At 33.4% G+C, this 13,413-nt stretch overlaps 2 protein-coding genes across 6 annotated transcripts in view; both read left to right on the top strand.

The window, feature by feature from the left end:
• The window catches only part of LOC127852285 (uncharacterized), a 61,387-nt gene extending 49,481 nt beyond the window's left edge, over positions 1–11,906 (top strand). For 2 of the 3 annotated variants that reach the window (XM_052386203.1, XM_052386202.1), the window contains exons 2-12: positions 2,986–3,189; positions 3,473–3,646; positions 3,822–5,036; positions 6,871–7,065; positions 7,185–7,379; positions 7,930–8,124; positions 8,446–8,640; positions 10,291–10,485; positions 10,617–10,811; positions 11,220–11,414; positions 11,665–11,906. In XM_052386203.1, the coding sequence (XP_052242163.1) occupies positions 3,550–3,646; positions 3,822–5,036; positions 6,871–7,065; positions 7,185–7,379; positions 7,930–8,124; positions 8,446–8,640; positions 10,291–10,485; positions 10,617–10,811; positions 11,220–11,414; positions 11,665–11,891 (2,904 nt within the window). In that variant the 5' untranslated portion in view covers positions 2,986–3,189; positions 3,473–3,549 and the 3' untranslated portion in view covers positions 11,892–11,906. Of the gene's footprint in view, positions 1–2,278; positions 2,498–2,985; positions 3,190–3,472; positions 3,647–3,821; positions 5,037–6,870; positions 7,066–7,184; positions 7,380–7,929; positions 8,125–8,445; positions 8,641–10,290; positions 10,486–10,616; positions 10,812–11,219; positions 11,415–11,664 lie in introns of all 3 variants that reach the window. The other variant, XM_052386201.1, reaches the window with a different exon arrangement.
• A 136-nt stretch (positions 11,907–12,042) lies between these two features.
• The window catches only part of LOC127852286 (dendrite extension defective protein 1-like), a 39,867-nt gene continuing 38,496 nt past the window's right edge, over positions 12,043–13,413 (top strand). For all 3 annotated transcript variants that reach the window (XM_052386206.1, XM_052386205.1, XM_052386204.1), the window contains exons 1-2: positions 12,043–12,175; positions 12,343–12,537. In XM_052386206.1, coding sequence (XP_052242166.1) covers positions 12,130–12,175; positions 12,343–12,537 — 241 coding nt within the window. In that variant the 5' untranslated portion in view covers positions 12,043–12,129. The remainder of the gene's footprint in view (positions 12,176–12,342; positions 12,538–13,413) is intronic.

The following is a 13,413-nucleotide window of genomic DNA, read 5'->3' as shown; positions in this document are numbered from 1 at the left end:
GAGGTTTTGTTTGTTGGGCCCTGTTTGTCGCTTTTTATCGAAATACTCATAAATCGTGAGTTCGATCCCTGATTTAGTATATACTTTTTAACTTGTCTGATAATGTGTTGTTATCGAATATATTGTTGTTTAGTATATTATATATAATAAATTTCAATAATGCCCATAAGCACTCAAAATCAACAAATATTTCGTACACTGTTTCGAAAAATAAAGTGAACACACAAAAATCAATGTTCCTTATAGCAATAGCCAACATTTCAACACTAGATATTGTCTGGTAACATAGATTTAACAAGATGTTATTTTGCTAGACAATATAGTCAACACATGTCCATGCACCATCTTAGTGTTCGTGTGTCGTATGAATAGATATTGTTGCAAAAAAATTAAATTTGAATATATTGTTCTACAAAAAACGATCATTTTGTATTTTTTTAAACTTATATTACCATATCACTTATTCCATTGCAATGTTAACTTTTGCTATTAAGAACACTGATTGTGTATGGGTTAACTTGATTATACGAAATATTTTTGTGAAATATTCGTTCATTTTGAGTATTTATGTTGGCCCTTATTGATCGCATTATTATAGTGCTTATAATGTAATATAAATAAAATGTTGAAATCACAAAGGCCATATATATATCTCAACATTTATGAGAGACTTTCATACCTCGAAGTGCTAAAATTTGCTTTGAGCAGATCTCTAATAAAATGGTTAAATAACCCGGAACTAAAACTGTCAATTAAGTTTAAACATTACGTTAAAATAGATGTTCTAGATATGAAATATTTAAAGTACAACGATTTATAAAGCATGTAAATACATAAAAAGAGACCTGCTAACATAACAACGAAACAGCAAATTTTGAATCTCACATATTCATTAATTTAAAAAGTGTAATTAATGGAGAAAATTTACAATACGGACAACGATAGAAGACGGGAAACATCGCCCAAAGATCGTTCCCTATTTGTTTCAAAATAGTACAAACTGATTAAGTATGAACTTGTGTTATAAGCATGACTCAAAACGAACGACGTTCGACGAACCCACAAACTGACGAACCGACGCATTGAAGATACCTTACATTAGCGTTTAGGGAAGTATGTTTCACATTGAGTACTGAGTATATATCAAACTACTTACTATAATTTCTGATTTTTTTTACAATGTTGCTTTAAAGAGTATGCGTTTAAAATTACGCCGCTATCGGTTTTCAAGCTAAGTGCGGGATCGTATTACGTCAACAATACATTAATTTTACTCTTAATGGAATCTTGGTCTGGTTCGGATATTTCTGGTTTAATATATTTCGTTTTGTTAATTGTGTGTTTAATGTTTCTTGCAAAATAGTAGATAAATGATAAATGGCATAAGCAATGTATTTATTTGAACATTTTGATTCGTACTATTTTATTTGATTGAAGATATACATAAAAAGCTTTGTAATTAAGTCTTTAACAACCTTATAGAGGCTTTCTCTTGAATTGCGGGACCATGATCGGAATAACTAACTATATGATGCTTAGTCTCTAAATCTTTTTAATATGTTCATCTTATCGTGCCTCAAAAAGTTGCGTTTATGTTGCTCTGTTCAATATATAACCATTCAGTTGGCCAAAAAATATTAAATTAAAATGTAATATATTTATTTGTTATTTAATTCCAAAACGGATGGTATGAGGTTAATAATGTGTTATCGCAAATATTTTATGAATAGTGCCGCGCCAGGTTAGTGTCAGGTTATAAGCTCCTCAAAACCGCATTTAACACCAATGCTTTGCAATGACCGTTGTTAAAGCAGTGATCCCAGTTGTGTCCGTGTATGTGTTTCTTGTGTTCGTATGTGCCTTGTATAGTTCATTTGTTTATGCTTCGTTGTTAATCAATTGGTCCCTTGCCTAATATAAATGACCGCATCGTGAAATGAGATTTCTCTCCTGCTGGTGATGCTGAATGTTCACTGTGTTGCTATTTAAACTGTCAATACAAAGCTTCGGTGGCTTAAATCAATTGTACAGCATATTTAATCTCATAGTCAGTTCAGCCAGTAAAAATCACTAAAAGTGTTTAAAAACATATTGAAAAACATAGTAATACTTCAGTTCTGACAATAAGTTTATCGCTCACATGTACTGTATTGTGGAAAATACCAAAGATATTGACATCCGTATATGTATGTTATATCAGTAACTTATTTCATCCACGTATATAACAAGAACACAAAGAAATCGCTACAATATTTGAAAGGAATTACTCGGATTACAGGTTGTCCGGACCTCAATATTCAAAAGGCCTGGGATACAATAGGACCCAATATTCAAAGCATCCAATCTTCGTTAATTCGAAATAATTCAACGGTCACGACGGTCACATGCATGCCTGGTTATAAAACGTTCATGCCTACAGCTCGACAGTTTTCAGAGCATTTTCCAATCAAGTGCATAAACGGACATTGGAATGTCGACTACGTTTGCAGACTATTTGGTAAATGACCCTTTGTTATTCAAATGTAATAATTTATGAATGAATTGTCATGTTGACATATTTTTATGTCAAAGTAACTTTTTTGGAAAGGTTATTACGGAGCATTACAATTATAAGGTGGTTTGCATAAGGATTTGTTAACACCGCTTGCCTGATGATTGCTAAGTATTTAAACGTTAATAAGTAATGCTTAATTTATGCACATATCTGTATAAAAATGAGAATACTTGCTGCAGTTTAAAAATAAATAAGATCATTGAGTTATCGTGTTTGCGATCAAACTCATTAGTTAATAAAAACTAATGTTTCCTTATCCGATTTATTAACTTACTATCCATCGAACAAACGCAAAAAAATATTCGTTTACAAAACAAAACGGTATTGCACTTCATGTTTAATGGTTAATTTCCAACGTAATTTACACACAGACTTACTATGACATGTTAAAGGTAGTTCAAAAAACATATATGCATTTGTTGTTTTTGCAGAGGACTGTCCGGATCCAAAGAGTCAAGATAATAATACAATCTGGCAGCATGTACAACCATTCAACTATTCGAAAGGCGAATTAAAGCTTAATCTGTCGTGTGAGCCGGGATTTTATGCATGGTCAGGACAAAATTATACAGATCATTTCGATGTTACGTGTACAAACCGTTCCTGGACGGCATTAACAAATTGTTCCATAATAGGTACATCGGAGCTTATTACCATCGTTTTAATGCATAACCATAAGTACTAAAATAGTTTTATCATTCATTAGTGTACATTTATATATATTTGAATGATAACAACTACGTTTTTACTATAAATCAAAACAACTTGAAAACTATTTAAAAAACACTCCCGCCCATTCATATTCTATATGTGTACGTTTGTCAAATATTAATATTTGATCATGTTACCTAGAATACATAAAATGATTGTTTTGTTGACTAACATAATGTAAGACAGTTATATTAATACCTTTTACAGACTGCGGGCAGCCAGATGTAGAAGCAAATGGTCATTACATATTTAATGCAACCACTCTCGGGTCTGTCGGAACTTTAATGTGCAATCCTGGTTATACACGTGCTGAAAATTCGGACATTATATGCCAAGGAAACCGCAGATGGAGAATATCAACAGGCCGAAGCATTTTTCTTGGTAAGGTGACTTACTGATTGTCTGACTGACTGACTGACTGGCTGACTGATTTTATCAAAATTCATCACAAAATATAAGGCTTCGTGTAAATTTATTGATAAGAGCTAAATTGGTTAATGTTAAATTATTTTCTTTAATATTTTGAAAAACTAATTCATATTCCTATACATTTCAGCGGAAACGACCCAGGGATCACACAATGAATTATGTACATTAAACACTACATCAACAACTCACCCAACGACGACAAGTACTCAACCGACGTTAAATACAACTCCACCGACGACGACAGCAACTCAACCAGCAACGCCTACGACTCACACAAAAACCTCTTCAACACATCAAACTACGACAACAACTGAACCAACGACGAGAGCAGCTAATCCAACTACGACAACAACTGAACCGACGACGAGAGCTACTAATCCAACTACGACAACAACTGAACCGACGACGAGATCAACTTATCCAACTACGACAACAACTGAACCGACGACGAGAGCAACTAATCCAACTACGACAACCAATGAACCGACGACGTCTACAACTCATCCAACTACGACAACCACTAAACCGACGCCGTCTACAACTCATCCAACAACAACAACTGAACCGACGACGTATACAACTCATCCAACTACGACAACAACTGAACCGACGACGTCTACAACTCATCCAACTACAACAACAACTGAACCAACGACGTCTACAACTAATCCAACTACGACAACAACTGAACCGACGACGTCTACAACTCATCCAACTACGACAACAACTGAACCAACGACGTCTACAACTCATCCAACTACGACAACAGCTGAACCGACGACGTCTACAACTCCTCCAACAACGACAACAACTGAACCGACGACGTCTACAACACATCCAACTACGACAACCACTGAACCGACGACGTCTACAACTCATCCAACTACGACAACAAATGAATCGACGACGTCTACAACTCATCAAACTACGACAACAACTGAACCGACGACGTCTACAACTCATCCAAATACGACAACCACTGAACCGACGACGTCTACAACTCATCCAACTACGACAACAACTGAACCGACGACGTCTACAACTCATCCAACTACGACAACAACTGAACCGACGACGTCTACAACTCATCCAAATACGACAACCACTGAACCGTCGACGTCTACAACTCATCCAACTACGACAACAACTGAACCGACGACGTCTACAACTCATCCAACTACGACAACAGCTGAACCGACGACGTCTACAACTAATCCAACAACGACAACAACTGAACCGACGACGAGAGCAACTGATCCAAGATCGAGAGCAACTAAACCAACGACGACAACAACTGAACCGGCGACGACAACAACTCACCCAACGACGACAACGCCAATAAGTATATTTATAATAATAATGAATAATCTAAACCTGCACGATTAGTTAAAAATGAGCATTTTTAAGAATGCGTTTTGAAAAAACAAACAATTTAGATTTATAACTCTTTTTACAAATTCATAGGCATGTTCCACATACGTTGTGTTTCTTTTTAGGTGCCACTTTTGGAGAGAGAACATACATTTGCCCTTCTAATTAAACATGTTTTGTCTTTGCACGTTTAAATAAATGTCACGTATGTTTTCATTTATTATTAGATTTAATGATTAGAATTGCTTGACATTTTCGAGTATAACTTTAAATCAATATTATTTTTAGTCACAAACGAAATGGATTCTATACGCCGGTGTAAATGGAATCAACCAAAGCATTTTTGTTCCGAAATACTTTTATACTATTGATTTGGAAGATATTTTTCTAAATAACCATATCTCATCCATCAAGATTGTCATTTTACGAGAATTTAATATTTAACAGAAATTGTCAACGTATTGTCACAACATTCTTTAAATCTGTCTGTCCTATCGCGTTAGTATTTGGATCCATTTCAAATATGATCATTCGTACACACAACTATATTTGTTGTATGATTGTAAGTCATTCGCTCCGTATATTCGGTGTTATTTTATTTTGAGAGCGAAACGTTGATATTTTTCATTTCGCCAATCGTTGAACTTTTAGCACTCTATCTATGTGTGTAGTTAATACAAACACGGAGCAGCAATGCATTTTTTAATTTTAACATCAAACAATGTTCGCATGATGAACATTGAACATAATTAAATGGTAAGATAAATCAATGCATTGTGACATATAACCCCTAAAATTGAACCTTTTATGCATGTCATCTGGTTAACGCATAATAGCAATTTGTGCAAATTACAATATAATCACTGGTTCGTTTCATATTATTGCCCCATTTTAATTTGAATTTCAATGTTCTTTCAAAAAATTAATCATACGCTTTATCGTGTTCCCGTATTAACTAAACACAATCGATTTAGACTTTGCCAATCGACTAATTTATTACGCTTCAAGCGGCAAAGTTAAGTAGTCAACAATATAATGAATGTATGTATGAATGTATGTATGCACGCATGCATGTAAGTATGTATGTATGTATGTATGTATGTATGTATGTATGTATGTATGTATGTATGTATGTATGTATGTATGTATGTATTATGTAGTATGTATGTATGTATGATGTATTTGTATGTATGTATGTATGTATGTATGTCTGTATGTATGTATGTATGTATGTATGTATGTATGTATGTATGTATGTATGTATGTATGTATGTATGTATGTATGTATGTATGTATGTATGTATGTATGTATGTATGTGTATGTATGTATGTATGTATGTATGTCTGTATGTATGTATGTATGTATGTGTAGTATGTATGTATGTATGTATGTATGTATGTATGTATGTATGTATGTATGTATGTATGTATGTATGTATGTATGCATGTATGAATGTATGAATGTATGTAGGTATGTATGTATGTAAATATGTATGTATTAAGTTTTATAAACACATACTACTTTTTAAATTGCTTTATGAAATAACTAGTCATTTTCTCACTTTGCATTTATATACATCGAGGCTTTATCATTCCTTTAAAGTGATGTTCATAACTATATGTTGTATGAAAAACATTTTCCTATATTGACAGTATACAAGCGAGTAAAGATTTAAGATATCATCAATAATTTCAACTTATACATATTCGGTTTTAGAAACGACATACTTGCATTTGTAATATTAAATCTTGAACGATGTTAAAACTTACTTTATTACATTTTCGCTATATTTTGTATTTTCTAGAATGCACAACAGGCATCACTGTTGAAAACGGAAATGTCTCATACAAAAATAGCATTGAATACATCGACTACGCTGAAATAACATGTTCTCCTGGATACAGGCTAAATGGGACAGGCGATAACAACAACGTGAGCGAAAGGTTACAGTGTCTTGATACCGGAATATGGGAAATTCCAAATGGATGCGTCAAGAGAGGCAAGTGACAATATAATGATAAAACACTATTTGCTCTAAATTAATAACGTTATATTGAAATAGTGAATAACGTGTGCATGCAGTGTTTGTTCATATGTGATTTATTGTGTATGCTGTAGAATGCGTATTAAATGTGACTGTTCAAAATGGAAATGTCTCGTACGATCATGGCAACACATATCTGGACCAGGCAACCGTCACGTGTTCTCAGGGCTATAAGATAAATAGAACAACTGACAATAACAACGTGAGCGAGAAGTTACAATGTCTAGATACCGGAATATGGGACATATCAAAAGGATGCGTCAAGAAAGGCAAGTAATATCCCTATGTTAAATTCTGCTTACCCTTAATCTTTAAAAACTGATAAAGTGTGCATCAAATTTTCTTTAACACGTGATTTCTTTTTAGTGATGTTGATTTCGCAATAAGTGTCAATGTTATGGAATGGAAATGTTTCATGTAACCATGGAAACAAATGCATTGACTTCGCTGATGTTACGTGTTATCTGTACGATAGTCCTAATGGTACAACTGAAAATAATAACCTCAGAGTTCGTTAAAGTTTATGGCCTGATGTCATCTACAAATAACGCGAAGATTGGCCAAAAAGACATTGATCAATATTGGTTTGAAATAAAGACAATCAATAATAGGTGGATTTATGTATATCTGCATTATCCCCGTTTTATAATGTAGAAACATATTGAGGCCATAATCAAAATTGTTTTAATTAGTAGAATGCACATCATAGTTTTAAATGGAAATGCTGCATACCAAAATTATAACTGATAAATTGCTTTGCGTAAGATTTGTCTGAATTTTAAGGCCCATGCGACAAATGTATTTATTACCGTCTTATAGAATGTGCGGGATCACTGTATGTTGAAAACGGAATTCCATCATATCACAATGGGATCGAGTACATGGACTACGCTGAAATAACATGCTCATCGGGATATAGGATTAATGGAACAGGCGATAACAACAACGTGAGCGAAAAGTTACAGTGTCTTGATACCGGAATATGGAAAATACCAAAAGGATGCGTCAAGAAAGGCAAGCGGCATCGCTAAGATTAAACTATGGTCACACTTTATCTTTAAATACTTATACAAGTTAAGTTACTGCATTGTTCTTCATTTTTGTACTGTATTATTTGCAATATTTCGTATTAATTGTTCATATAAATCATAACAAAAACTAGCCGTAAAGTATTCAAAATATTTATCATTAAGGTATTCTTACAACTTGTGAACGATTCATCTCTTTTTACAAACAAATACATTTAATAATAAAGATAATAGTTCGATATGTAAATAAACTACTCAATGTTGTTAAAATTCATTAATTATTTTCATTTCTTAATGTGCTTTCTAGAATGCACAACAAGTATCACCGTTGAAAACGGAAATGTTTCATACAAAAATGTTAGTGAATACCTGGACTACGCCCAAGTTACATGTTCTCCTGGATATAGGATTAATGGGACGGGTGATAACAACAACGTGAGCGAGTCAATTCAATGCCTGCATACTGGCGACTGGAGTAAACCCCGAGGATGTGAAAAGAAAGGTTAGTGGTAAAACCATGATAACAGGTATAATTTCACATGATAAAATGATTTGCTGTTTTATTTATTAATAAATTATGAGCGGAGTTGGAATATTTATATAAATGCAATAGGTGTATAGAAATTGTTTCGTTAAATGCGCTTTCCTTATATCATCCATTTTAAAAACACTTAATTTTTCTACATCGTATTGCTCAGAAAAACGACACATTTTATGGAAACTGTATTGTTTTAAATGCTTCCTTGTATTTTTTTACCTTTAATTTATAAGAATAGGTTCTTTTTTTTCAAAAAATGCGACTTTTACACGTGTATTCTATTTATGGTTATGTAATAAGCCGATTACGTTTTGAATTGAAATTATTAGTTGCAGTAACGAAAACGCCCGTTTCTTTCTGTTGCTAAACAATGATAGTAAAGATTAATTCTGTATTTCTCATTACAAACCTAGTTTAACCCTTATATATTTCTCCCCCCTTAACCCCTCCGAAACAAACTGTTTAGTCTACAAAGGGTATTCGTGTTGATGGTTTTGTTTTTCGACTTATATATGTGTTCGTGATGGGTTAAAGTATTTGTAAAAATAATAATCATGCCAATTAACTGTAGCATTTTTTAAATATTCTTGTGTTTTATCACAGCGGAAATATAACATAACATCACCTTTAATAAATAGTACAATACGGATCCAAACACAGCGAATTGTGGAAATTTTAAACCGACAAAAATTACCCTTCTTATCGATTACGCATAAGGTCCAATCAGAAGTTCGGTTCACCCTTAACTTTTGCATGTTGATATTGATAATAACGACATGATTTTACTCTTCGGTTTATTAAAATAGTAACATCTGGAGATATGTGAATATTTTACACCATAAACAAGAACACAATTTTCCCTTAAATAGTTGGCCAATACACCGTATAATAATATAAATAGGCAGACTGTAATACTACATGTAGACAGGATTAACGTTCCTATAACTAGGCCTTGAATATCATTGAACATAAATAGTAATATTATTTAAGCTCGTGTTTAGAATTAAAATTATAGAAATAACCGTTAAGAGTTCATATGCATGTGATCAATTCAATGCGGGAATGACCCTCGTTTTATCAGAACTCTACTAAACAATTGGTTATCACCAATAAATATTAATCCATCAAATTCGTCTTTCGTCATCGTTTCATCTGAAATCGTATTGAAAAGTCGGTTATAACCACCAAATCTCAATCTAAATCTAAAGGGGACTTGTTCAGCGATATTGTAAGTTTCTGAAGATAATCATTTAATACCTGGAATTTATATATACACATCGGAATAAAATAGGTCCAGTATGATTTCAAAAAAATATTTTATATAATTTTTCTAAGCTATGTTTTTTTAATAGTTAATTAATCTTATTTTACTTTGGTGTTTATGAATCAATAAGCATCTGTATACATTTTTGCTATTACCTTAAATTGTAAACTATTCTCAAAAAATGTTATTTTGTTGTCGGTATATATCCCAGACTGAGGATAAATCATCACTTTTTACGGCTTGGTCATGCGGAACTAGAGTTAAGAATAACGGTACATGAATGTAGAATATATGGTATATCGTATTGTGATTAAATTATTAAGTAATTGGATTCTCTATTTTGTTTCTAGTATGTGTAAAAGGCGCCACTGTTGAAAACGGACATTTTTCCCACAAAGATAACAATGAATACCTGGGCTTCGCCAACGTTACATGTTCTCCTGGATATAGGATTAATGGGACAGGTGATAACAATGACATGAGCCAGTCAGTTCAATGTCTGCACACCGGCAACTGGGAAACACCGAGAGGATGCGTCAAGAAAGGCCAGTGACAATAACCTGATTACAAACCTTTTTTTATTTATTTTAGTAGTAGCTTGTTTATAAATAAAGAATTGCTTTGCGTAAGACGTGTTATGGTTCATGCGACAAGTTTATTTATTTTTGCCTTATAGAATGTGCGCGCTCACTCGATGTTGAAAATGGAAGTCCCTCATATAACAACGGGGTCGAGTACCTTGCCTATGCTGTAATCACATGCTCACTGGGATATAGAATTGGTGGGACAGGCGATAACAACAATGTGAGCGAGAGGTTACAGTGTCTAGATACCGGGAGATGGGAAATACCAAAAGGATGCGTTAAGAAAGGCAAATAACATTACTATGATTAACTATGTTTTTTCTTTAAATACTGTTAAAATTTAAGTGTGTGCACTGATCGTCTTTGTGTGCTAAATTATTCACAAACAATGTCACTTTTACGGAATGGAAATGTTTCATATAACTATGGTTATAAATGAATTTACTACGCTGATGGCAGTCTTCATTTGCCAATTAAGTCAATGGGATAAGTAACGAAAATTCATGAGGGGTCATTACAGTATATGACCTTATGGTTGTGAGCAACAATGCGCGGCATTGCCATAAAGGCACAGATGCATAAAGGTTTCAAATAAAGATAATCAAGTGTATGTTGATTTATGTTATTTGCAGTATCCCCATTTTATAATGTCGATCAATAATCAGGCCATACTTGTTTTTGTTTTTATCCTCTAGAATGCTCAACTGACATCATAGTTTTAAACGGAAGTGCTGCGTACATAAACGGCCGTAAATACCTTGACTACGCTCAAATTACGTGTTCGCCGGGATATAGGCTACATGGGGCAAATGATAATAACAACGTTAGCGAGTTAGTACAATGTCTGCACACAGGAAGATGGGAAACACCAAAGGGATGCGTCAAGAAAGGCAAGTGACATGATGAACTATGGTCACACTTTGTCTTTAAATACTGATAAAAGAGTTCATTGTGTGTGCATTGATCTTGTATTGTGTGCTTTAAAATTCGCAAAACAAATATCATTTGCACGGAAAGGAAATGTTTCATATAATGTTTCATAATGTTTTAATATAACCATGGCAACAAATGAATTTACTACCTTTCTCCTTAATATCGATACATACTCAGACCATAATTGTAATTGTTTTTATTTTCTAGAATGTACAACTGACATCATAGTTTTAAACGGAAGTGCTGCATACAACGAAGGGCGTCAATACCTTGACTTCGCTAAAATTACGTGTTCCCTTGGATACAGGCTTAATGGGACAGACGATAACAACAACGTGAACGAGTTAGTACAATGTATGTACACCGGCAACTGGGGAATACATCATGAATGCGTCAGGAAAGGCAGGTGGTCTGAAGTGTGCCTGAAATTGTGATAGTTATTCGTATACGCAATATCCATCAGCATGTGCATCAAATGTCTCAACATCAACAAATGCGTTTAAATAAAGCTATATATTTGTAGAATGTTTTACGGAATTAACAGTCATAAACGGAAATATATCATACAACAATGGCCGCACATACCTTGACTATGCTAAGATCACGTGCTTACCGGGATATAGGATAAATGGGACGGGCGATAACAACAACGTAAGCGAGTCACTGAAATGTATGGACACTGGAAAATGGGAAACACCAAGGGGTTGCGTCAAAAAAGGCAAGCTTTTACACTTTTCAGAATTGTCGGATATTGTTAATGTGTTAACATGTTATATAACTGTATAATAAACAGACATGTTATATTACTTCAAGTCACAATTAATATTGATGTCTTGATATATTTTTATATCGTCAATGGGCTAAAAAATTTCATATATTTTACAGAATGCACAAACGACATTTTATTTGAACACGGTAATGTTTCATATGCAAATGGCTCCGAATATCTTAATTACGCTCAGGCCACGTGTTATCCTGGCTATGAAATAAAAAATTCAATAGATAACAGCACAGAAACCGAATTATTGCAATGTCTACCTACTGGACATTGGGCGATCCCGATGGGATGCAAAAAGAAAGGTACGTATATTCATCGCCTTGAAGTATTTACAGAACATTGGCCTTTTAAAAACAAAAAAGCAACGTATATTATTTTGTGCAAGTGCGGTATACATTTAATCAATTGAAACTTGTGATAATCAATTAATTTCGCGGGTCATGTGTGTTACACAATCTGAATGAATAAAAGTGTCAAAATATTTAACTTAAGGGCATCCTTTTATAAATTTGTATTTAACATTTTACTGATGATAACATGTACGTATGTGAGATTTCAAAGATAAGTAATACAATAAAAAATGTCTTAAAATGATTAAGTTGAAGAAAAAATAGCTTTGTTTTATGGTAACAGATCGTAAAATAATTGTACGATTATTTTCATCTCAAGTAGAAGTTAAATGGGTTTTTTCATCACATTTTATTTCAAGATTGAAAGCAAATATATGTGCAATGTGCAAATTAGTTAAATATTGCAATGCGATCAGATAAAAATAACACATATGCGACACATCACAGTTATCATACGTTTTGTAAAATGCAATAGAGACGTCACTTTCTAAACTACACAATTGGGTACATCATCGAATCAGGTATACACTCTAAGTATATGCACACAATTTTGTGTTGAAATAAAACAGTAACAAAGATAAAATAAAAAAACATAATTGTTGATAAGAATACATATCAAGGATGTAATTACTTCATCGGTGTTATTTAGTAGTTACGATGATGCAATTCAACTATATTAGAACCACTTAATGTTTAAATGATATTTCAGTTGCAACAGTAGGAAATAAATCTATGACAAGCGACCACTACCAGACACAACACGCAACAAGGCACAACTCTCAACATACACATACATTAAACTCAAAAGAGCATATAAATTTGCATCAT

Source organism: Dreissena polymorpha, chromosome 12 (genome assembly GCF_020536995.1).
Source record: "Dreissena polymorpha isolate Duluth1 chromosome 12, UMN_Dpol_1.0, whole genome shotgun sequence".
In the NCBI taxonomy this organism is placed as follows: domain Eukaryota; kingdom Metazoa; phylum Mollusca; class Bivalvia; order Myida; family Dreissenidae; genus Dreissena; species Dreissena polymorpha.
This window is presented reverse-complemented; position numbering and strand designations above follow the sequence as displayed.